Genomic DNA, 25,885 nt, shown 5'->3' on the forward strand with positions numbered 1-25,885 from the left:
TTTTGAGCCGTGACGTATTTGCTAACGGGGACGCGCGAGTTTTCACACAGGTGCTCCATCTGCTTGCCAGTGCGACTATTTGGAGGAGATAAACTGCGCCTCGCTCCTGAGCCGCTGCAGCCGTTTTCTTTCCGTTAACATCCTCACTTGTGAACACCTTTCCTGCCGCTCAGCCACCCCCTCTGCCACCGGGAGGCAAATAGCAGAAGTTTTGCCCTCCACCGTCACTTTTGACCTGCGAGTTTGTGAATACATTTGGAAGTTTTTGGACACGTTTTCCAACGCAAAACGTGAAATTAAGTCGACAAGAGAAGACTTGTGGGAAGAAAAAAAGAAAGAAAAAGAAAAAAAAGATGCTGGATCGTTGTAACCAAACTGTTCAGTCACTGCTCTTTGGATGCCTGGCTTGTCTTGTGGTGACCTCTGTTGTAAATGCAGATGGTAAGTAAACCTTTTAAGAAGAAAATGAAAGACACTACGTAGGTATCTAAACCATAGACTTAATTATAAAGTTATTCCAAAACAGAATTATAAGCTTTTACTCACTCTGAGTTGGTGCTGCCCAAAACTGTTCCAGAGCGCACTGGTGGATCCGTGCGCAAACATTTGGCACCTGCCTTGTTATCTGTACGTTTAACGACGTGTATTTCCCTCTCAGCCTAAAGTTTTCTTTCTTTAACGTAAATATTTCATCGCACTAAGAGAAATGTAACATATTAATGTAAGTAGATGTGAAAAACACAGCACTTTTACATCCAACAAATCTGTGCGTAAAGATTATGGAAGCTGTTGCGCGCAGTCAAGCTGTCTCAGCTTTATCCAGATATTTAGAACATTGAACTCTTAAGAGTGTTTTCCGAACTGCTAATGATGTGGCAGGGGTGTAATGAAATCACAACTGTTGTCAATTAACCATCACAGGAGGTGGACAAAGCAGATGCTCACACACATTAAAGTTGACATCTGAGCTCTCTAACAGAGACTCACATGCAAGTGTGATTCTTAATGATCCTTGATGCAAACACATGTTACATGGCACATTAGCACTATTATATTTTGTAATTTATTTGCAACTTGCATTTTATGTGATACTGAATGGATACCTTAATTAGGACAGATACAGTAATTGTTCATTTACATGTGTATTCTAATAAAATGACGTGTCTGTATTATGATAAACACGATAAGGCTATCAGACTTTTGTATGAATATGCACCCAGTGTTGCAGAGAACTTACTTAATCAATTAGATTTTCAGCAGCTATTCAGTTGGATGCCCAAAAAATGTTGATTAAATAACTTAAAGAACAAATGTAATCTGTTAAAACAGTGTCGCTCTTTTGGGCCTCTGTGCTCAAATAATCTGTCTTTTTTGACCAACTGCATCTGTCCTTTTTCCTCACGAACAACATAAAACACATTTATTTGTCTGATTTTATTCACAAGTCTCATTCTTACAGATCATGCCATTATCCACAAGCACACAGGTTCAGTTTATACAGCAGGCAATACAACAGATTTTTGAGTTTTTGCAATATAAGAGGTTATTTATATTTCTCAGGTCGAGTTTTTGTGTTGGACCTGAGGAACTCCTCTGGCCTGCAGGGCTTCAGAGATGCTGAGCAAGCTTGCGCCTCACAACATGCCCGCTTGGCATCAGCAGAGGAGCTCCGTCACGCCGTGGTGGAGTGCTTCTTCTCCCCGTGCACCCGTGGGTGGCTCTATGGAGGGACAGTAGGGTGAGTAAAGGAAGCGTTTGTCCTCATTGTTTGAAGGTGACATGTAGGGAGACTTAAGATTTCCACAAAGGTCAGAGGTCACGTCAGTGTGTGCGCTTCTGTGTGTGTGCGTGACGGAGGTCGCGAGGGTGGATGAAAGGAAGTAAAGAGAGCGGCGGCGGTTACAGAGCGAGAGGGAAGATAGAAGAGTGACACATTTCAGGGGGGAAAGAGAACAAGCAGAGAGGAAGAGAGGGAGAAAGACTCCTCTGTTTCTTCCTGGAGGAGGAGGGAATTCTGAGCCGGGGTGTCATGTCGACAACTGCCTCCATTCACACCTCTCATCTCCACGGCAACATGACACACAGCTTTCAGCACCCAGAGACAGAAACAGACACACAGACGGGGTTGATTTGGGCCTGGAGGAAGACAGGTACACTGTTGGCTTAAAGGGAGATGATTGACAGCTGTTCTTTTTGATGGTAATTGCAGAGCAGACACTAGAATTACTGCAGTTTTGGTTTATGTGGTTCAAATGTAAGGTATCACGCAAACATACTGATGTTCAAGGAGGTGAAAGTGTAAAGTGATGGCAGGTTAACATTTGTTAATGTGGTCGTACATGAGTGTGGTGATGGCCTGAATGAAAAATTAAGGGATCATTGTAGTTGGTACATTTTGTTCTGAGGGAGACGTGAGTATCTGTGAAGTTTATTTTAGGAATATACTCAGCAGTTGTTAGACCAAACACAGGCTACAAGTGCCTGTTAAGTGTGTTTAGTGTGTTTAAAAGGCCTAATAAAATACTGTGAGCAGAGAAACTTCACGTACATTACATAACCTTCCAACCAACCTTCATATATGTGCCATGGAAAAAATTCTCTTCCTCAGCTATTGTTCAGAGAAACTGTTATGAAACAGAACCTGATTCAGAATGGCAGCTGCCCTAAAATATGATCTGGTGACAAAAAATACCACCTTTTTTTCCCCCTCGCTGTCTGTCTCTACACTACGTGCTCTCTACATGTTGCTCAGCGGACATCATCAGCTTTCACACTGGCTTACCATGTTTCACAGTGTATCATCCAGCTACAGCTCCACACCTCGCCCCTCTCCATTTCTGATGACTCAGTGGAGCCATGACAGTAATTGTGCTCAACTGAACCGACGTGGAATTTCACATATATTCTGGTCGAATTCATCATTCATGTTTTTAGACGTGCATATAGTTGTTGGATTTAAACAAACCTGTTTCATAAAAATGCGGCCAATTCTGAGCTCATGCAACACGTGATAGAGGAAAAACACAAGAATCATCTTATATAATATGAAACAGCAGGCATTCAGTAGCAGTAGCTGATGCTGGACTGATCATTTATTTGTGAGTATAAACATTATGATTTATGGTTACATTCAGCAAACTGTATGAGGGAAATATGATTTATGGCCAACATGGTCTCTCTTATTCAACTTGTCCTCATAGCCTCTGATTTCATCCTTCATGACTCTTCTTTCGGTCGGATAAAGAAATACATGGACACACATCATGACACAATAACATCACGAACATGTGAGGTGTAAGGTGTCTTTTTTTAAATCGTCATTCTATCCTTGATTCTTTTTTCTGTTTGATTATGTTTCCCACAACACTTACTCCCACTTACTTCCCCCATAGGCCATGCCATCTTCATCTTCATCCTTATCCTCATCCCACCTTCTGACACTCACAAGCATTGACTGTATAAAAGAAGTGGATGCAGTTAATATGATGCCACTCATTGGTTTGTACGCTACTATTTTAAGCCCTTGAGTTTGACATTTTGGCCACCATTCTTGCAGTCAGAAGTGATGAGTGAGAGGATGGATTTCAGGGACATAATGCAGACAAATATGGTAAACGCCTATCCTGTTTTATTGTCTATTTTACTCTAAATGGGACCATAATTTACAAACTGAACATCCTCCCGTATTGAAGAAGACTTGAAACTAGCAACTGAGGCCATCAACCTGTTAGCAAAATGTCTATTGTGGTAATGAATTAAGTGAGAATTTGGTTAATTTTCTCATTGACTTCTATGAAATCGGACCAGAAGAGTCGCCCCCTGCTGGTCATTAGAAAGAACACAGGTTTAGGTCACTTTTGGTTTCCCTGTTTTCCCTACAACCACTTCTTTAATACAGTCATTGATGACAAGTGAACAGAAAATGTCAGAAAATTTACAGACCTAAAGCTCAGTATAGAGGAGTCAAGTGAAGAGAAAGAAAACGCTCCATCCAGATCACCTTCAGTCACATTTTGGTTCCTTAGAATAACAATTGCGCCCCCTAATTATTTCTATCTCTAATGTGAACTGTGCTGTTTTTCCAGAAGGACGTGCTCTGTCGTCAGCATTAGCTAGCTTCTAGGTCTGTTGCATAATAACAAGTGCATCTCAGGTTGACCCTCCTACCTTAACATGTTCCTCTTACCTGTCAGTCATACATCTGCTGCCACGGTAACCAAACACAACAATACCAGTGGACTGAATTAACACTCAGTTTCATACACACACTAACACAGACATACTTTTTTTGGTTTTCCTTGTAATCGTTCTGTCGTGTAAGGCTACGGCTTTGAGAAATGGGTCCACTTTCAGGGGGAAATGCTTCCCAGAGGTCAATCGTTTTCCTTCTTTCTCATCCGTCACACAGATACCTGCAGGGGCTACGGCTTAATGTTTAAACAGTCTTCGTGTTTTTGTCTCTCTCCGAGTGTTTTCTCGGTGATTTTCTGTTGTGTTCCAAATTTCTCTCCCACCTCTCTCTCTCAGACTTTTGTCCTTATAAGCTGAAGTTAGCGTGGCACAAGCATGCAGTATGACTCACACTGCTCTCTTCTCACAGTCTCTCACTGCGCTGCCAGTCAAATTCTTTCCAATTACTGATGCTTTGACTAGTTCGGTTACTCACACACCTACACAAATGCGCGCTCCTAAGTTTGGCTCCAGTAGCTTTTCCATTCGAGTAACAAGATGACCTATCAAAAAAATGCTATTAATGAAAAGCGTAGTGTGACGGACTTCTCATGATATTTGTTACGTCAGTCAGACTTTGCTATGAATTTTCTAACACCGGGTTGATCGGTGCTGGGAGTCGCTTTGGGAACATGGCCTGGGAGTCAAGCTTATCTGCTGTTTTTGGATGACAAATGGATTAACAATGCAATAATATGGCACCGAAAATAGACTGTTTACTCAGCACTTTTTAGTCTCAGTGGCTTGTAGGCGTCGTGCACTTTCCGCATTACTCGGTCCCTGTGGAATACGTATTATATTGAGTCGGTGATGTTATGATTGCTCTATAAGAAGTGGGCTGCAACTGAAGGCTCCTGCTATGGGAACATCCATCCCGAATGTGCCATGGTGTGATAATATTGTGTCACTCGCTACAGCTGCTGATACTGCAGCATGTCTGAGACATGATGTGTGTTCCTGCACCCTCATGTCAGGCTGGAATAATATTTGACTAGGCAGCAAACCAGGCGGCGACCGAGAAAGCGCTGTGCTGTGTTACTGTACGCATCGTCTGTGTGCAGCCAAGTTTCCCATACATAAAGCAGAGCAGCAGCTTTACATTTCATGTCACTCGGAGGAAACATTAAATTACCCATATTACTCCCACTCACTTCACTTTGATCAGCCATGGAAGAAATATTCAGATCCTCTGCTTATGCATTCACTTCTAAAACTTCCATTACAAGTAAAAGACCTGCATTCATGATCTAACTTCACCAGATGTGGTACTAAGAAACTGCTGATATTTACTGTGACTTCTGGAGCCGTTGTATGATTTTTTAGTCCAGTGGTTCCCAACGTGTGGGTCAGGCCCCGTTCAAAGGGTCACGAGATAAATGTGAGAGGTCTTGGGGTGATTAATGACACAGGGAAGAAGAAAAAAGTAAGTTCTGCTTCACAAATCTATACTTTTTTTGTGAAATAATCGCTAATTTGACTTCAGTATGCCTTACAAAAGTTATTTAAATGAAAGCATCAGAGAAGTTTAGAGGAATCAGTGGCTCTCGAGTGGCTTTCAGATTCTCAGTCCTCTTCTTATGAGCAGAGTCGCACAATGAGGAAATTCCTTTGAACTTGGCACAAATTTAAAGTTGGACTCGAGAATGGTTTAAATAGAATTAATATATGACCACGCACAACATATTTGCAGCAATACCTCAGTAATCCATCAATTAATCATGACAACATATCACACATATGTCTGATGAGGTGACATTTTATACGCAAAAGGTCAAAGGTCACCCGCACTGTCAGACCATAAGTTCTTAAAAAACTGGCTGTCATTCATTTCTAGAAATCAAATTCTGAACTGGTTACACTGATCCCTGGGTGTGCTCACCTTGAAACTGTGTGGATTGTTTATATTTTCTGTGTTGATGAAGTTTGTGACGCACCCACATTTTAGAGTTGTAGCTTCTTTGGAGCAACATTCGTATTTGAAGCGTCTCCTACTGTAATAGCTTTGACTCTTCTGTCGGAGTCGGCTAAACATGTGAACAAATATAAGGACTGTGAGGTAGAATAATATTAAAACTGCTATATGCTCAGTTCTTGACTAAATGTATCTGGTTATTTTCCACCAGTGGGTGTAATGAAGCACAAGATATGTGTCTAACGGAGTCTCTTTCTGTGTATGTGTGAGTTCGTGTGCGAGAGACTGTGTGTGAAAAGTAAACACAGCGGGTTTAATTTTCACCACCCTCAATCCTAAAATCCCTCTGGGTTTCTGAAATGCTTCGCTGTAGGCCACTCAGCCTCATATCACCTTGTAATTAATGAGTGTGTTTGTGTGTAATTTGACTTCATATGTGGATAATAGACATTCTTACCGTGCATATGTGTGTCTATCTATTTTTAGGACCACGGTGTGTAACATTGTGGGCAGCGCACTGAAAGCTGTGGATGTGAGGATAGAGAATGCTACAGACGACACAACGCACCTGGACGCCTTCTGTGTCAAAGACAAAGGTTTGTAGAAACACAAATACACATGTATAGACACATTATAAGGAGGCTGTGATCAGGATATGAATGGAAGAGCTTTGTGTGTGCAGCTTGTGTGTATGTGTCCTTCCTGAGATATTTACTGAGGCGTAAAAGAGGCTGCGTTCCTGCACTTTTTCCATCTATAGCTCAGCTTTCATCACTCTTCATCCTACTCATGTTGGCGTGCCATTTTTTACTCATATCTGTCTCTAAATATGAATCCATCAATCCTCTCCTGCATGTGTGTGTGTGTGTGATACCGCTCGGTTCACGAATGTACCCAGACGCAGCAGAAACTGAATTCCACTGGCACTGACAGAAGAGGTGGGCAAGTCAGTGGTTGGTTTTGGATCAGATTAGTATCGAACGCCACCTCCAAGAGGTCTCTAGTCTTTCCTCATAAACAGGAGAGCTACAGTTCCGTGGCTGTTAATATACCACACACCCCGAGGTTGGAACAAACACTCGACTGTGGGAAAAAACATGAGCGGTACGGATCCACGTGGCGCAGTAAAAAGCAACGACGCAGCTTCACAGTCGGGGTTAAGGTTGCGGCTGCAGCTGTTGGTCAAACTTTTGTTTATATCAGGAGGTTTGGAAGAACTGGGTGCTGTGGTTACCCCATCATCAAGGCAACACACCCACATACAGTTTGACTAAATTCATTAAAAAAGACAAATTTTAGTACAAACAAACAAAGAAGTGGGGCTGATTTGTCAGTTTTGTTGGTGAAAAGTTGTTTTAAGTGATCATTCCAGGGATTTTTTATTTTTTTTGCTGCTGTTTGACTAATATTTCAGACAACAGACATTTAAAGACTTGCCATAGTTTGTCTTTTAACTGTCATGCAATGGTTCAGATGAAGATCCAAGTGCAGACACCACAGATAGGCAGGTTGAGGCAAAAAAACATAATCAAGATAAAGCAGGGTTAAAGGCAGGGCAGCAACCAGAAGAAAAATCAAAACTATAAATCCATGTAAATAACTTAAGTATTTTATCCAGGGAAACAGAAAGCAAAAACAAAAAATGACAAACTGGTTTAAGAAAAGGGAAAGACAACCACTATTTATACACTGAGGAGTAAATGGAGAGACAAGAAACAGGTGACTCGTGAGACACAGATGAAACCGATCAATGCAATCAACAGAGGAGGGAAAACAGACAAAGGAAGGAAGTAACTCAATAAGAGACACACAAGGACTGTAAATTACAAAATAAAACAGGAAATTGGTGAAACAAAAACTGTAATTTTTTAACCTTATAGTTGTCATTATATAAAAAATATAAAAATCAGTATATAAATTGGGCTGTAATCAATTACTGTACACATGGAATATTCATTTATTTTGACAAAACAGTCATTCAGCAGCTCAACTGCATTACAAGATTTTATTTTGCTATTAGAAATTGATTTTTATTTCTATTTAAGCGCTTTAAAGATAATAAACAACAATGCATTGTACTTTGAGCAAAATAACAATACTTTATGAATTGGCTATAATGCAAAAAAGTGCAGATTCATATGGCGGCGTTGGAAGCTTTGACATCCACCACTGCAGATTCAGCTTAAACGTTAAGGTATGACACACCATTAAATGCATAGAAGGAATTCAGTGCATTAAAACATTTTTTAAAAGGCAGCTGGTGGTATCCTAAAGGAAGGCAATGTCGTAGATTGACTTAAGTAATCAAAAGTACCTTAAATTTATCCATTATTTACCACAGTGAAGCTAGAAATTTAGTCGTTTTATTTAAAATATTAGACATTCATTCTAGAAAGTGGCATTCATTACGATTTAAAGAAAAACAAAAACAAAACACCATATAGAGTAAACACAAGCCTGAAAACTTCACTTAAAATAAATTGCGCACCATTTTTAATTACATCAGCATGTTGTTATTTGTCATAAACCATTTTTTAAGAAAAGGCCAGAGTCAAGAAAGTATAAGCTTTAATTCATATTTTTTGTTTTTTTAAGTGGTCATGTTCTTTGACATTACATCCCCATTTCCCATTAATTCTGTCATTCTCATGCTGTAAAGCTGGTAAACAATGAGTCAGGTTTTATTGACCACTCTTAGCAGTATTGAAGCGTGATGCATCATCTTTAACTAACAGTTTCACCTCTTTTTTGATCGCATGCATCTCTGTGTTTGTCGTTGACAGACGTGCCGTGTGGAGACCCTCCATCCTTCCCTAACGCACGTCTGCAGGGGCACTCTGGGTTCGAGATGGGCGACGAGCTGCTGTACTCGTGTGTTCCAGGTTATGTGATGCCCAGTGGACAAGCTGCCTTCAGCCTGCTGTGCGACAGCTGTGGGGAGTGGTATGGACTGGTGCAGATTTGTGTCAAGGGTAAGAAGGCGTTTAAACTGTTTATGTAGGGCAGAAATAGAAAAAGGCAGAAAGAGACAGATCTGTCTTTTGCTCGTCCACTTCAAAAGCTTTGACCTGGACAGGAGACCAGACCGAGGTCAACCTCCTCACTTCCTTGCTTGTTAGATGCCAGCGTTGTTAGGTGATTGATTCCTGACTTTTGGAAAACAGACTCTTGTTTGTGAGTTGGGATGAAAATGGCTGCGATGACACCACAGTGTGACATGCCATAGTGTGGCCCAGTTCGTAGAGTAGAAAGAGTCTATGAAGGTAAAATGCCAGGCCTGTGTGGATGGCTAACAGAGTCTTTGTCATGTTTGTGCTCTAAAAAGTTTCCTGATCCATCCCAAGATACATCTCAGTAGATGATTTAAGGAGATAACGAAGGACAAAAAAAAATCCTGCAAAATTGCTTTTATGTTTCTACCTACTTTTTAAATTTTCATTGAGCTCCTTTCATTTAATCAAGCATCTAAAAATCCATCAGCCTCAAACAAAAAGGTCACAATTCCAGTCATTCATTCAAACTTTATTTAAACTTGGAGCACATTTGGGTGCAGAGGACACATACCATGAATCTAAGTAAGAAAATAAAAGATGTAGGCACACAGATACGGAACTTGGATGGCAATAACAATAAAAATATTAAAAGGCACATTTTCTAAAATTATAAAATCAATATTTAGAGCTTTTGAGATTTAAAAACAAATGCACTGGCTAAACAAGAGCTGGAAGTAAAATAAGATTAAATTAAAAACCTGAATTGCCCTAAGGATAAAAATGAGTCAAACTCCAGATTGTTCTGCAGGTTATTCCAGGTCGCAGCTGCACAGCGAGTAAAACTGGGTTTTCCAAGCTCAGTAAAAACAGATGGCACCTGCAGCATAATCCAGTCATTTTAGTGCGTTCAGTAGAGGCTCACATTAAAAGCCAGCAATAAAGTACTGTAAGGAGGTAACAAACCAGTAAAAGTCTTATAAATAAATAAACCCCAGTTTCTTTCACACCTGACAGCGAGTGAGAGCCTGGCTGTGTGCCTCAGCATACAGTGATGAGTATTATAATTATCACCAGCTACAAATCCTAATAGAGAGTCAAGTGCTCAGGGGCTTAAGAGTCGCCGCTGATGCAGGCACGTATAAAAGGTCACCATAATTAATCCTGTACTGCTAAAAAAGTTGCCTCTGCAGTGCAGTGGGAAACATGATTTGTTCCTTTGAAAGAAAACATATTTTTTTGTAGTTGTAGTTACAGTGTGGAAATGTGATCTTTAAAAGTCAACTTCTGTATTTGTGCACCTTGACTCTTTCAGTGTTTGTACCTCTCATAAAAGAGATGACCAGATTGTCACAAAGCAATACTTCAGGCTCTGTTAAAGACCATGGGTTTATATTTCTCTGAATTAAGAATTCATTTATGCAACATATAGCCCAGCAAAGCAGTACGGAAGGGCTTTGACAGCAGAATGTTGTGTTCAAACAACAGCACAAAACCGTATCGTCGGCAAAAAGATGTACATAATGGGCAGATACAGAGGAAACCATGTCATCTATATAAAGTGAACAAAACAGGCCACAGAATTGAGCCTTGTGGGGCACCTTTTAAAACATTTACAAAACTAAACATTCCTAATAGCCACATGTTGTTGTCTGTCCATGTGGTAAGAATCAGAAACAATTTTCTTAAAAAAAAAAAAAAAAAAATCTGTCCATGTGGTAAGAATCAGAAACAATTTTCTTAAAAAAAAAAACCCACACAATTAACCGGTAAATAGACTGATTGTAAAGCACCATAACCACATTTTTAACAAATTTGATCAGGTATCACTTTGTCCATTACATACACTGCTACAGCCAGCAGCAGATTAGCTTAACTTAGTATAAAGACTTCAAAGAGGGAAATCAGCTAGTCCAGCTTTGTTCAAGGTCAAACAAAATCCACCCAGCAGCCCTTCTAAAGCTCACTAGCAATTAATACATTATCTTGTTTGTTTAGTTGGTACAGAAACTGAAGTTTTACGTGGAATTTATATGTGGAACTATTTCTTAGCTGAATGCAGTGACCTCCTGTAGGCTTTTTTTTTTTTTTTTTTTATTGTGAGGTTGCCAGGCAACCAGAAGACCTTGAGTCTTTTGGAGCAAAAACTATGCTAAGCTAAGCTAACCGACTGCTGACTGTGGTTTCATATTGAATGGACAGAGTGGTGTTAATCAACATATCTAACTCTTAGCGACATGACATCATAAAATTTTAAAAAAACATCAAATTTTTACTAAATTTAAGGGGGCATGACCCAAAACTGCATGGGAACCATTGCCTACTTACTTCCAAATTCAAAAATGCAAAGACTTGATGTAGCCTTGTGAGTTGATAAAGTACTATCTATGCATCATGTTTCCTCTTTCTGCAGATGAGACTGAAAGTCACGTAGACTACGAGGACAAGTTCACGGATTCCTATGGGGAGGCCGAGCACCACAACGTGAGACCAGAGGAGGCTCATGGTGAGACGTATGAGGAGGTGCATGGAGCTGCACATCCAGATGGGAAGACGAGTCACGTGCAGCAAGAGACAAGTTTCAGTGTCAAAGTCGAGGAGGAGCACCAAGACCAGCATGGAGAGCCTGAAGTGGGAGGAAAGGTGACTGAGCATGGTGAAAAAGAGGCTGTAGAGAAAGGAGAAAAAAGTGAGGAACGGGCTGTCGAGGACTTCACAGGTCATCCTCGGTGGGAGCAGGAGAGGAGGGAAGTGGTCCGGACTGATGCAGCTGCAGCCACAGAGGCACCCGTCTCTCTTCTCTCCCAAAAACACCTGTTCTGGTTCCCCTCCGAGGCTTTCCAGGAGGAGGAACCTCTTGTCTCCACCAACCCGGCCACACAGACAACACAGAGAGCCTCAGGCGCTCAATCAGAGGAGAGCAAAGAGCATGAGAGCCAAGAAAGACCTCACCACCAACGTCCTGTTGATGCTGACGATCATCATCACGATCGCGACAGCTATGATGGTCCTGATGATAACGATGATCATGATGACAGCCGCCACGATGACCAGGACGTCCATGAAGACAGCCACTATGATGATCACTATGACAGTCACCAGGACGAAGACCATGAGGAGTCTGTGAAGCATCCAGCTCAGCATGATGATCTGGACAGTAGGGAACACCACGACAAACACGATGATCACGATGATCACAATGATCACGATGATCACGATGATCACGATGATCACGATGACCACTACGACATGGGCGAACACGAAGAAGACCGTGATCGTGTTCGCTATGGCAGTCAGGAGTATGATGATCGAGATGACACTTATGACGATCACGATGACCATGGCGACGATGATGGAGAACATCCAGACGTTTCTGAGGAACATCCAGACCATGACGACCACGATGACGGTGAGGAACATTACGACCATGAAGACGACCATTACTCTGACCATGACGATCACGATCACGATGATCATGATCACAAAGAAGATGACAGCTATGACGACCACGACAGCCACGAAGACGATGATGGTCGTCAGCACTTGATCGTTTCTATAGCAACTGATGAACGTCAGAACGCCTCCCACAGAGGAGCGGGGGTAAAGGCCACCACAGATGAGACCTGGCTGGACGGCTACCCAGTTGTTCCAGCAGAAACAGAAAACGGTGACTCCACGGAGGGGAGACCAGAGGGTAAAGAAAGGGGGAGTGTTACCAAGACAACAGACAGACCCAATGAGGTGGAAATTCGTCGGCCTGTTTCTTACACCAGCTTACCAGAGGAGCACGAATCTCCCACCACTGTGCCTGAATTGGATCAAGGGGTGGTGGAGGAGGTATGGCCCAGCTTCATCAGGACCCCTGCTCCCTCCGCTGACCATTTAGATCCTTCGGGCTCCCCCTCATACTCTGACACCCTGGACTACGACACACAACAGGCAGCTCCCACCCACTCCTGGCTGGGCGACCTCACCGAACACCCCTTCCTCGATCACGGCCCAGCTCCTCCGGTGCACGACGACAACGTCTTCACCGGATCGATGGAGGAGCACAACCTGCCCGGTGAGACCGGTGAGAGGGGCGATGTGGAGGGGGAGATGGGGGAGACGATCTGTGTGGGTGAGAACTGCCCTCCTCGTCCTCCAAGCTCCTCCAGTCGAGGTCCAACGGTGGCGGCCATAATCGTGGCGGTGTGCGCAGTCGCCACGGCGGTCATCGTCGGGGTGTGGTGTTACCGACGGCAGCAGCAGAAGAGTTCGGTATATGAGATGAATGGGAAGGGCCAAAGTCAGAGCAGACAGGGCCAACAGATAGAGATGCAGCAGAAGGTGTAGGAGCCACAGATGAGGAGAGGGACACTGACGGGAGCTGATGGCAAGGATGGGAAGATTCAGATGAATTTTGAAGGAAAGCACAGCTCCTCATCCTGTTAGAAACTACTGCATATTTGAAGATTTTGAATAGGTATAAACAGATAACTTGCTGCAGCTCTGCCTTCATAGCAAAACTTTGCCGAACCAGCAGAAAATTTTAGTAAGAAACTTGGGCGAAACAAGAGGGTAAGAGTTATCGATTCCAAGGAAACCCATCTGTCTTTCTTATACCTATCCATTATTTTTAAAGCTCTGGCATCTAGCTGGACACCTAAAGGTGCTGTGACTGGGCTGGACTCAACTCCAGGAACTGAAAAAGGAGATTATAAATAAATGACCATGTAGGAAAACCACACAAACACAAGGCCTGCCTGCCTGAATATACGAACTGAGATTTCAACCTCCAAAGCTCTTGGACATTGTGGTAAAGATTCTCTGTGTTACCTTTTGTTGATTTTATTGATTGCTCTTTTAATTTTTGATATGTACTGCTCTGGATTTATCATTCATCTTTTCTGTTCTTTTTTTTTTATGTTGATAAAAACTGTATTTCACTTGTTACTCGACCACAAGAGTGTTGAAGTTCAGAACAATTCAAACCAATCGCAGCAGATTCGGGCAGCTTGTCCCAAAAGAACCGTCTGGTGTCTGTCAGACCGGAAAGAACGGAGACAAAAAGGTGAATACGGTCAGGTCAGATGAAGAGAAGCGAGAAGGGAAGGAAAAAGAGGTGCAGTATGATGGGAAGAGTATTTTTAAGACTGTTGGTTTTGACAGTCGGCTGGTGAGACGTATAGAGGCTTCCAGACTGCAGACTCAGCTCCGTGTATGTGTGTGATAGCGTGTGTGTGTGTGTGCGTCTCAGCTCGCCGGTCATCGTGTTTGAAGTTTCCGACTGAGGAACCGGAGTGGATGCTGACGGCATTCAAACCAAGCAGAGACTAAACATTGAGGTGCTACCATGGCAACAGAGAATCACAACCCTAATTGGTTTGAACTTAAATTGATGTTCTGAATGCTAAGAGTGTCGTCGTCTCCCCCCTATTAAAGTTCAATAAAGTAAATGTATTTAGAAAAAATCTAAACTGGGGCTGAAGCACAAGGCCCAAAATATACTGTATATACGTAAAAGATAAATTTAATATTTTTAATACATCAATTGGTGATGTTTCCTCATTTGTGTCCCGGTTATTCACAACATGACGAGGGTCTTCTTGACTGGGATTATTTGGCCGTTTATTGTCTGATTAGACTTAATTGGTTGCTAATTTCGAACAATGTATTTATCTTTTAAAAAAATCTGTCATGAACAAATGAGGCTGATTAAAATTGATAGGTTTTGCCCTTTTCATTTGGTTTATTTTCCAGCCTAAATAAAAAAAAACAAAGGTATCTGTAGTGTGTTGTAGCTCTGTATACTTTCATGATATTCTCTCCATATTGTGTCAACTATTTGAAATATTTAAAATAGAAATATATACAAAAGAGTGTAAATAAATTCAAAATAGCCATAAGAGTGTTTACATTTCAGTGTCAGAGTGTTCTTCTCTTGATAAAAAAAAAAAAAAAGATCTGTAGCACAATAACTTAAATAGAAAGTGCTTTAATTACAATTATTGTGAATGATGATGAGTAGATGAGGCATTTTACGGTGTCATCAGTTTTTTCTTATATTCAAGTCAACATCCAGCTGATTTCTGAGAAGCATTTTAATAGTTATTTTTCATTTGCAAGTATTTCATCAAACGTTTTCATTTCTGAATTGATGCTAATACGGTGAGAACCTGAGGAATGAGGTGCCTGTTGTCTGTTTGTTTCTGTAAATAGGAACCTATTAACTTGCTGTACATACTGTAGCATCACTGGTGTGTGGGACATACATTTTAGATTTACTGTACGTTTTCTTCTTCGCCAAATCCTTCAAACACGGTCGGCATTAGACACAGGTCTTACACAGGGTACGCTCATCTTACTTCGCCTGCTGTTTAAACACAAACTCTGTATTTGTAGTTGTGTGAATAAAAACCACACTGTAGATCATTGAGCCTCTCTGGACTCCTAATAATAACCATGATTATTAAAATACTGACACTCGTTTAGGGTTTTAATAGGAAAAGCTATTAAAACTAACTTGCTCACTGTCATTCACAAGCTGCAAAGATTCTTCCTTTTTCTTTTTCATCTCAAACAGCCTGATGTGTTGGATGTCAGGATGAAATGTGTACTGTATGTGTGTTCTCTGAGTCACAATAAACTTCTAAACATGTGGTTTTACCTCTATTTTTTTGTGTATGTTTGTTTTGTCAGTGTCAAACAGACACACTGACTCATGCTACAGATCTCAGATGCTCCATTGTTTACCAGTCATTGTGTAAGCGTCTGACTAATCGCACCTTCAGGTGTGACTTTGACCTGCGACCTTGACTCCCGACAATCAGCCTTTCATCGAAACATTTAACAAAAAAAGCCCCGTTTATCAGCCGCTGCCTTTCGCTTCTCTGACCTAAATGTTTAAAAAAAGAAGACTGAGCTGAGAGTTGAAGTGCGCTCGAGGGAGAAGTAATAAAGGAGACAGGTAAATAGAGGCAGGAGAGGAAGGAGGACGGAGAGACACAGAGACACTCAGTAATACAGAGGGAATGTTCCCCGGTGGGTTTTTAACATCACTGTGTGACAAACTGCACAGAGACTCAATGTTCAAACATTATTAAACAACTCAGTGTTTTCTCTGCTCGGCTCTGCGCTCCATTCTCCTCTCCTCTTTTCATTTTTTTTAATATTGGGGCTCCAGTCAAAAATCAATGGACTGAAACAGAGTATTAGCTGATTAATTAATCCTTTAAGTCATTTTCAAGAAGCGCAGATACTAAAAATAGCAGTTGCAGGCTCAGATTTGCGATGGTTGACGGTTATATTTGACTATTTTCTGACTTTTTATGTACCTAACAATGAGTATATAAGCTGAAAAACAATATGATTCAAACATAGCTGCAGCTCAAGGCTGCAGGGATGAAACCAGCAGCTGATACTTTTTTGTAAAATCTTTTTATTGTCAAAAAAACCCCTCCAAAAGACAACATTGATGATTCACAGTGGAGAAATGAATTCATTAAAACGGTGAGTACAATTACGTCTGCCTCTGTTATGACTGTCTTTAAAACATTTCATCGCTGTGCTGTAAGTCCATACAACTGAACTGGATATTTAGTGCACAAAAAACTTTAAAATCTTCAGGAGCTGCAGGTTAAAAAAAATAAAAACCTCAGTGATCAATCAGAGACTCTTAAACTTCAGGAGTGTTTTGTAGTTTGTGTTTGTTCTTTTTTTTTTCTTTCAGTGTTTCGGCAGAGTTTCCAACGTGGGCTATTCATCCTCGTCCAGGAACTCATCTATAAACTCCACCACCTCCCCCTGTGGACACAAACATGACAAAAAGAATGAACCAGAGACAACTCAGGAGGGTCGCTTTTGTTTCAAAGTGGATTACCATAAATCCCTCCACTCACAGCCCTATGTGTGATTTCTCATATCACGCATTACTAAAGAGATTACAGTCAAGAACTGAATGGTATTTACCACATACAGCATGTAATCCTGGCTTATGCTAGGTTGCCCTGATGGCCACAGTCCTTGTGCTGCATCACAATAACTTCAAGAAATGCTGTGTCATACTGCCACCCCATGGCTGCCTGGGGTTTTGCAGCCTGATAAACACAGGGCACATTGTACTGCAGGGCGTCATGTGACCAGACTGAAGAATCCAGGGTTTTTCCATAAGTTCCACAAGGACAGAGCCAGTGAGAGACGCAAGCAACTCAGTAAGAACTGTAAACGATTTCATGGGAATGGTGCAAATCTATTCCTAGCAGTGTCTTATGCTCCCTTCACTTGAGCAGCGATAACCTCCCGTCTGGAATCATCCCGCCTGTGACGCACCGAACGCCCAAAAATATGCAAACGCAGGCACACACCTCATCATCGCTCGCCAGGCGCTGTTTGGAGAACTCCAACATCTGTAGCTGCATGGTGGTCTGATTGTAGTACCGCACTGCCTCCTGCAGCAAACACACAAACACAACAGCTCCACAATTAGGTGTTATAGGAAAGTGAGGACATGAAATCAGGAAAGAAGCTTGAGACAAAGTGCAAAATATCTCAGTGATGTGCGTTTTTAGGTACTTCCAGACAAAAGCAATGAGAACATTTGTTTTAAAGGAGTAGTTCCGCATTTTTGCTCGTGCAATTATGCTTTTATAATCCTGGAAATGGTTCAAAAATCAACACCGGCTTAACTTTTATAGCTAGAGAGACCATTTTACCTGCTTTTATTTCACCTCCTTGGGCTTACTGCAACAGCCTGAACCAAAAAAAACTATTGATCGACTTCAGAATAAACAGGCTCTGGAATGAGCTGCCCGAGGGAATCAAGTCAATGATCTCTTTTAAGTCTGAAAACATACTTTTATCAGTGAGCTTTTCCTAAATCTTATTCAATTTCCTCTGAGCTGTCTTTAATTTCTTTTAATAGCAGTTTCACCTTTTCGTACACTCTATTGGTTTTTATACATCATGTTGTGTTTTTATCTGTCTTTTAAAATGTGATGGTTTGATGACTTGTCTGTTTTATTTTGCTGACTTGTGAAGAACTTTGGAACTTGGATTTGGAATTTTTTTATTAATAAAGATTACTATTATTGGGAATACACATACTTGTATTTTTGTTGAAAGCTCTAATGTAACATTTTCTGAAATTAAATGTGGATAAATGACAAAAGCAATATAATATGTTATGTACTGACATTATCACAAATGTTTGCAACAGTGTTCAAACCTGTTCAGAATTTTAGTCAGTTTCATTTTGGTGGCCTGTCAGTTGCGAGTCAAGTCAGATGAGTGATTCAAGGACTGTCAGCAAATAAAAAACCCTACAATTCATTGTGTTTTTACAGTGTATGGTTTTGTTAAATGGTGTGATTTTAGTAGTTTTTAAAATGATGCTTCTCAGAGTGTTTCTGGGGGACTTCTATGTTGGCTTTGGAGGCTCTGTCCATCTTTTAATAAACAGTCTATGGCATCAAATTAAAAAAAAAACAAAACTCTACCTCGCAGTACCTCTATAACTCACTAAATAACACAGGTAACCTTTGCAGTGTCTTTGGTGCAGAAACCCAAGTTAAGCTATGCTAACCAGCTGCAGCTTTATATTTGGTACACTGACATCAGAGCTAATCTCTTGTGATCTTCTCATCTAACTCTGGGCAAGAAGGCAAATAACCACGTGTGTGTCAGTTTCCCTCCACGGTGCTTTTAGAGGTTAAAAAAAAAAAAAAAAAAGATCGCAAAGCAGAAAATAAAATGTTTTTCAGGGCAGGAAAGAAGACAAGCTGTATTTAGGGAACCATATTAGTAAAGACTGAATACAGGCTTTTATCAGAGTTTCCCGCCTTGCTTTGTTCGCACGCAGGTAACACAAAACTGTATGTTCTTTAGTAATGTGCATAAGATCATCAGTATCACTCACTGATCTGGGGAGGAAGTCCTCCTCCACCAGCCCCCACTGGTTTTTGTGGAACTTGTAATAGGCCACGTTGTTCTTCATGACTTCATCGCTGGGGTCGAACAGCATGTAGCTGACTGCACACGGAACTGCGTTCTTCAGGTCGTTCACTGGAAACAACAATTAACAACTTAGTTCAGGCATTTTTCTTTGGAAATGCAATAAAACGTAGACACTAAAAATAGTGCTCTAGTTGAAGCAGGCTACGAACATTTGTAATAGGCGAACTGCAGGTAGTGGTACATGGTGGCCACAAACTTCTCAACAACAAAACCTCCGACCACAGGTGTCAAGTCACTTTCACAGCCCACCTTCCTCTCCAGGACCTCAATGTAGTGATCTGTGGAGAGGAGTGAAACCAAAACTCAGACAGAAAATGCAAAAAGCCAACAAATACATTAAAAAATAAAGTCTTAAATAAAGACACAGCCAGAGCAGACTTTGAAAAATATACATGTGGTTAAAGAAAGATGGGGGGAATGAGGGATGGGACAGACATGAACCGACCAGCGATGGAGGGGTAGAAGTCTTTAAAGTCTTTGACGTCTCTTGGGCCTTCAGACGCAGCCAGACACTCGTCGTAGACCTTGAAGAAGTCCCTCAGCGCCAGCTCCATGTCTGACACCGACGTACGGAAGTTCTCTCCATTATATGCTCTCACTGCTCGCACGAACAAAGTCTGGACCCCCACATGACGGAATCACGAGAAAACACAACAATCAACACATATACTGTACAATGAGGGCAGTCCACTTTGTTAAAAAACACTTTTTTACACAAGTCGGTGATATTTTACACATTTTTTTAGCACTATGTTGACGTACTGTATACAAGGAGACAATCACATTTTTTGACAAGTTCTCAAAAGACACATTTCATGAACCCAAAACATGTTGGAAGCTAATGTTTGGAGAGTCAAGTGACAGTTGCAAATGTATGTACCATTGCAACTACTGAACAATTTGTATATTGTGCATCCTCAGGGCGTAATACTGAAGCATTCTCTCCTCAGTGTTTCCTTTCCGCAACTACTCTATTTGTACAGCATGTGATGTCAAAGATGTTGATATATTCATATTTTTATTCATAAAATAGCACCATTCATACAGACAAAAAAGTGCTTTACTCAATAAAAACAGAGTCTGAGGAACTTAGGGAACATAATCATAAATACATCTCGTAAACTTTATAATTTGCAATGTGGATCCACTTGAGGAAGTCGCATAAAAAGTGACATAAAATAGATTGAAATGCATCAATAAATAGACATATATTTGCATATTAATAGTTAGGATTTGGGCAAATGAAGTACTGTTTCTCTCAAGACCGGATTATACATAATGAGGCCAAATGTAATAAACAACAAGACATATTTCCTTTTGTAGTGCTTATGAAAGAGAATATAAAAAAAACAACCTCCTAAATTTCCTCAATTTCCACCTCCTTATTTTGCAGAGGCCATGAAGCCCATTCAAGGACGACCGACGTTCCGCAGACCAGCACTGGAAAGCTCATAACGCCAGATCAGGCTGCCAGCTACAGGCTGCTACCACAGCGGCTCACCCACAGAGCCAATAATAGGTCGGGCTGTGTGTGTGTGTGTGTGTGTGTGCGCTCTCCAAGTCATGTGGGTTTGGGTGTGACGCTCAGAGAAGATCTAAACTACAAGAGCATCCGACTGTGTTTCATGTGTGTGTTTGTACCTCGTAGGATTTGGTCTCCAGGTCTTTGAAGTGCTCCTCGGCTCCGGGCAGACTCTTGTAGTAGGCCATGTTCTTCTGCATCATCTCGTCATCCGGGTGTTTCAGCAGGAAGGTGTGAGCGGCCGACACCGCCTTGGCCAGGTTGTTAGACTGCAACAAACACACATTATAATCAGAATAATCAGAATGTTCTACAATTCTGTTTGGCAGACGTTTTAATCCAAAGCGACGTACATCTGAGAGCAGATACAACACACACAAGGATCCAATGAGAAGAAAACAATCTAGATAAGTGCCATCGAACAAATTCAGGTGCGATAGGATGTTGATGCCAACAGCAGGCTGTGTGGGAGGTAATAGGATTTTTTTTTTTTTGTCTGTTTGTTTGCTTTCAGGCTGTCAAGTGCAAAGGTGTTCAGTGAAGAGCTGAGTCTTTAGTCTTTTCTTAAAGACTGAGAGGGATTCAGCAGATTGAACAGAGTTTGGTAACTCGTTCCACCATCACAGAACCACAGAGGAGAAGAGTCTAGCTATCGCCCTGTTGTGGTGGTTGTATCAGGTGGTTTTTGTTGGTCAAGCATCGTGAGCGGGAGGGAGTGTAGATCTGAATGAGAGCGTTCAGGTAGGAGGGAACTGTTCTCGTTGTGGTTTTGTAAACAAGTGTCAAGGTTTCGAATTTGATTCGGGCAGCAACTGGGTGCCAGTGAAGCGATCTGAACAGCGGGGTGACATGCTGTTTTGGGCTGCATTCTGGATCATCTGCAGAGGTTTGACCGTGGATGCGGGGAGGCCTGAAAGTAAGGAGCTGCAGTAGTCAATGCGTGATATTATGAGAGCCTGTACCAGGAGTTGTGCTGCATGTTCAGACAGGAAAGGTCTGATCTTCCTGATGTTGTACAGGGCGAATCGATGCGACCGAGCAACAGAGGCCACATGAACCTTGAAGGTTAGAATAACTCTTGATAAATTAAAATCATGACACATTACAAGACAATACCTGCAAAAAATCATGTTAACGGTGCAACTGAGTAAAATAGCCCTAAAAAGTAAAAAAAAAAGCAGGACCAATGTATTTATTCCCTGCACTGTGCTGTGAGTGTGTGTCTGTATTATCATATTATCTTACAATAACGTGCGTTTTTTTAATGTTCACTACAGATAAGTTAAGTTTCCTCTTATTAATTTAATACCAGTGTATCCCAAGAGAAAGCCATATGATATATTGCTGTGTCAATGTTTGGTAACACTTGTACTCCAGCAGCTGATTTAGAGCCACTCATGAACGATTAGTAGCAATTCATCAATCGTTAGATGATTCCTTACTTGCCTGCTGCTCATTTACTCAGTAATTTGTTTACTTTACATCTAAGTGGCACCAATTTAAGTCGCTAATTGTGGTCAACATGAATCTCTACACTGATGTTATAGTGAGATAAGAAATAAATGTTGGTCATCAGAATGAAGACGCCTGAAGGCTCCACCTTCATCTGTTAAAACAATTATATGCAAGAATAAACACCATCGAAATGTCCGGCCATCATAGCGCTCAGGAAGGAGACGGGTTCTGTGTCCCAGAGATGGAGTGTTTCGGTGCGAAATGAATGTATCAACCCCAGAACAAAAGGAAAAGACCTTGTGAAGATGCTGCCTGAAATTGTTAAGAGAGTGTCATTATCCACAGTGAAACCAGTCCTGGACCGACATGGGCTGAAAGGATACTCAGAGAGGAAGAAGACATTACTCCAACATAAAAAACCCCCCAGATTACAGTTTGCAAATGCACACAGGAACAAAGAACTTAATATCTGGAGACATGTCCTGTGGTCTGATGGTCTGTTTGCCCACAATAACCATCGTTACATTTGGAGGAAAGAGGGGGAAGCTTGCAATCCTGAGAACACCGTCCCAACTGTGAAGCACGGGGGTGGCAGCATCATGTTGTGGGGGTGTTTTGCTGCAGGAGGGACTGGTGCACTTCACTAAATACATGGCATCATTAGGGAAGGAACATTAAGTGGAAATATTGAAGCAACATGTCAAGACATCAGCCAGGAAGTTAAAGCTTGGGCACAAATGGGTCTTAAGATGGACACTGACCCTAAACATATCACCAGATTAGTTACAAAGAGGCTTCAGGACAACAAAGTCAATGTTTTGGAGCCGCCATCACAAAGCCCTGATCTCAATCCTGTAGAAAATTTGTGTGCAGAGCTGAAAAGGTGTGTGGAGCAAGTGGCTTAGAAACCTGACTCAGTTACACCAGTTCTGTCAGGAGGAATGGGCCAGAATTTATCAAACTATTGTGAGAAGCTTGAGGAAGGAAACCCAAAACGTTTGACCCAAGTCATACAGTTTAAAGGCAACGCTACCAAATACTAAGGAGATGTATGTAAACTTCTGACTTATTCTATAATAATTTCGGTAATCCTAACTGACCTAAAACAGCAAAGTTTAGCCTGACTTAATGTCAGACAGTGAGAAAAAAAATGGTATGTGTCGTTTTATAAAGTGGATGTAAAGTTCTGGTTTCAACTGTAATTTCATTAACTCAAGAAAGACTGACACAGACATAAATGCTTTGTTGAGCCTAAACATTATTTCTCAGAATGTAAGGAGCAGGTTTGTACTGATCACAATGACTTGTGAGGTTATGTACGATGCAAGTTTATAGAAATTTAGCCTTATCATAAAAATGTGTGCAATATCATATTGTACCACATTTTGTCTTATTTAACTTTATTTTAAATCATAGTATCCATTGCATGGCTCTATAGTGTATATAGTGTATATATAGTGTGTGTGTGTGTGTATCTCTATTGCATTGCATTTCTTAGCTCTTCCGATTTATAGTTTATTTGTTCTCTTTTTCGTCCAGTCACTTTTTTGTGCTCTTTCCTGTGTCTGTACTGCTGCAACAAGTGAGTTTCCCCATTGGCGGTGAAAAATACAGTGCAGTCTAATCTAATCTAATCTAATCTCAAAAGTTGTAGCCTTTAGAATTGACCTACCTCCTCAACATGGTTAAGAATACTTGTTGTGTACACATCATATTGATATGCAATTTATACACATGTTTTAAAAGAAACTTGTTCTTGTGGGGGGCGTCTAACACCAGATGACCCCAAACAAAAATCAACTGAAGTGGACCCCATCTGTATGGAAGCATCTAGATTTGTCATCTCAACTCATTTACAGTATTCCAGATTTTCTTTCAGGTTGTCACACCTCTGATATTTTTGTTGCTTGTATGTAAATTTGACTTTAATCCAAACTTGAACCTGAGTTGAGTTTTAGGTTAACATAATCCTGAATCAAGCTTGGTCAAAGTCATGTGTCTTTGATGAGTGTTTCTCCTCTTGTCAGGGTTTAACTTCTTAAAAGAAGAGAGAACAAAGCACAAGAACTTAAAAAGGTAAAAATCTGACTTAAAAAAAAAAAAGAAAGAAAACTCAACAGACCCCCAGTGCATCCGTGGCACGTTGGTGACGTCAGGACGCATTTCAGGAAGAAAAAAAAATCACCACATGAAATGAGAAAACCCTTATATGGATAAATCAAGTTAGGTTTAAAAAAAAAAAAAAAAAAAGTAAACCCGTGATCCAGGTTGGTTGATCTGGAGCAGACGCTTCCTCACATGTTTTATACTTACTTTGAAGTAGGCATACTGAAGGTATCTGTACGGCTCCCTCCGATCAAACTCATCTATGGTGTCCCGGCTGGGTAAAGTCTGTCTGAAGGCAGGCAGTCCCTGTTTGCAGCGCTTCAGGCACTGCGCCCTCTTCATAACGTTCCCGAACGAGTGCAGCTCTGGAAACTCCGCGAACTTCTGCTCGTCGTCCAGCCTGACGGAGCTGCAGTTGAGGTTGCAGAAGGCCTCGCTGTCCCGCAGCAGCCGGTAGAGACGCAGAGACACCTCCATGTACTCCACCGTCTCCTTCCACTTCTCCCCGGTGTACTGGTCCAGCGCGTACTTGTAAGCGGACTCCAGAGGCATCAGCTCGTGCCTGGGGAAACTCCTGAAGCTGTACTTTTCGTACTGAGAGTTCACCACGGAGACGAAAAACGCGATCAGTAGCGCAGAGAAGACTTGGGAAGAAGTGGAGGCTGCCATTTTTTAAAAAACTCTATAGTCAGTGGTGGATGGGGTTTGGTTGGGGATGATCCAGGGCTGGCTTGTCGGTGTGCGTGGGTCTCTCTCTAGGACCGCCTCAAGTTCCACCACGTATCCGGACAAAACCTCCCCTCCCCCGGGCGCAGGGCTACGATCGGTGGCTGCAGAGAGTGGCTTCTGCTGGAGCTCCTCCTCCAACTAAATCACAAAATAAATCACTGCTGTTGTTGTCAGTGCTCGTAAATAGCCCGACTAAGGGCAAACTTCTTAAAAGTTAGCACCATAACTGAGGGAGAAACTCACATAGGGTGGGTTTATGCTCGGTTTATACCATTTAGTTCAACTTTTGGAAGCTTCTTTTATTTAATGCTGCTCTTCAAAGTGCAAACCTGTCCTCCAGGCCACCAATTAAACCCCTGGTGAGTGTCCCTCCCCCTCCCACTGCCACGTAGAAACATTCCTGCGTGGTCTGCCCCCCCCTCTCCAAAGGCCTAAATACCCCCATCGCAGCTTTATCCACGCGTAAAATCCAAAGCAAACTTTACGCGTCCTGCTTATTGTCACATTTTGATTCACGTAACTCAGAGGAGCAGCCAGATGTGCGCGTTATTCTTATTTAAATGACTCCAGAGAGGGGATGTGCCTCTGCGGAGACCCCTACGTTACCACGTTGACACATCTTGGAGGCTGCACTGCGCAGGAGCGATACGTGGTGCCCAAACTTTCCCATTCAATCACACAGTGCGTCAAGTCAGCGAGAAAGACACACAGGAAACACGGTTTACAGTTAAAATAAGAGCACAATTGGCAGCGTAGGTGTCGTTTTTGTTCATTTGCGCGTCATGCAGGGGTTAGATCGTGTATTACAGCCACATATATTTGGGTTTTGGTGATAAAACGTGCCATTTAGATCACTTGTGGAGGGTTTAGGTGTGAAATTTAAACGGAAGTCGTGCCTCTTTTCTCTGACTTGACACGTGATCATTCCTATGCTGGAACCAGGGGCAG

The 25,885-nt window shown here is 41.6% G+C and overlaps 2 protein-coding genes across 2 annotated transcripts; one reads left to right on the forward strand and one right to left on the reverse strand.

Annotated features, from left to right (window-relative positions):
* The first annotated feature begins 234 nt into the window (after positions 1 to 234).
* On the forward strand, positions 235 to 15,786 carry susd5 (sushi domain containing 5). Its single transcript, XM_008290724.1, has 5 exons — positions 235 to 441; positions 1,561 to 1,738; positions 6,629 to 6,738; positions 8,926 to 9,114; positions 11,546 to 15,786. Exons 1-5 carry the CDS (start codon positions 354 to 356, stop codon positions 13,465 to 13,467), a joined length of 2,487 nt encoding a protein of 828 aa, XP_008288946.1. The 5' UTR covers positions 235 to 353; the 3' UTR covers positions 13,468 to 15,786.
* Positions 15,787 to 16,532: 746 nt separating this feature from the next.
* Positions 16,533 to 25,221, reverse strand: crtap (cartilage associated protein). The gene is made up of 7 exons (XM_008290726.1): positions 24,416 to 25,221; positions 20,767 to 20,916; positions 19,571 to 19,742; positions 19,275 to 19,403; positions 19,028 to 19,173; positions 17,478 to 17,561; positions 16,533 to 16,917 (listed from the first exon to the last, which is right to left on the reverse strand). The coding sequence occupies exons 1-7, from the start codon at positions 24,875 to 24,877 to the stop codon at positions 16,870 to 16,872; spliced, it is 1,191 nt and encodes a 396-aa protein (XP_008288948.1). The 5' UTR covers positions 24,878 to 25,221; the 3' UTR covers positions 16,533 to 16,869.
* Positions 25,222 to 25,885: the final 664 nt, after the last annotated feature.

Source organism: Stegastes partitus, unplaced genomic scaffold (assembly GCF_000690725.1).
Source record: "Stegastes partitus isolate 25-593 unplaced genomic scaffold, Stegastes_partitus-1.0.2 Scaffold692, whole genome shotgun sequence".
NCBI lineage: Eukaryota > Metazoa > Chordata > Actinopteri > Pomacentridae > Stegastes > Stegastes partitus.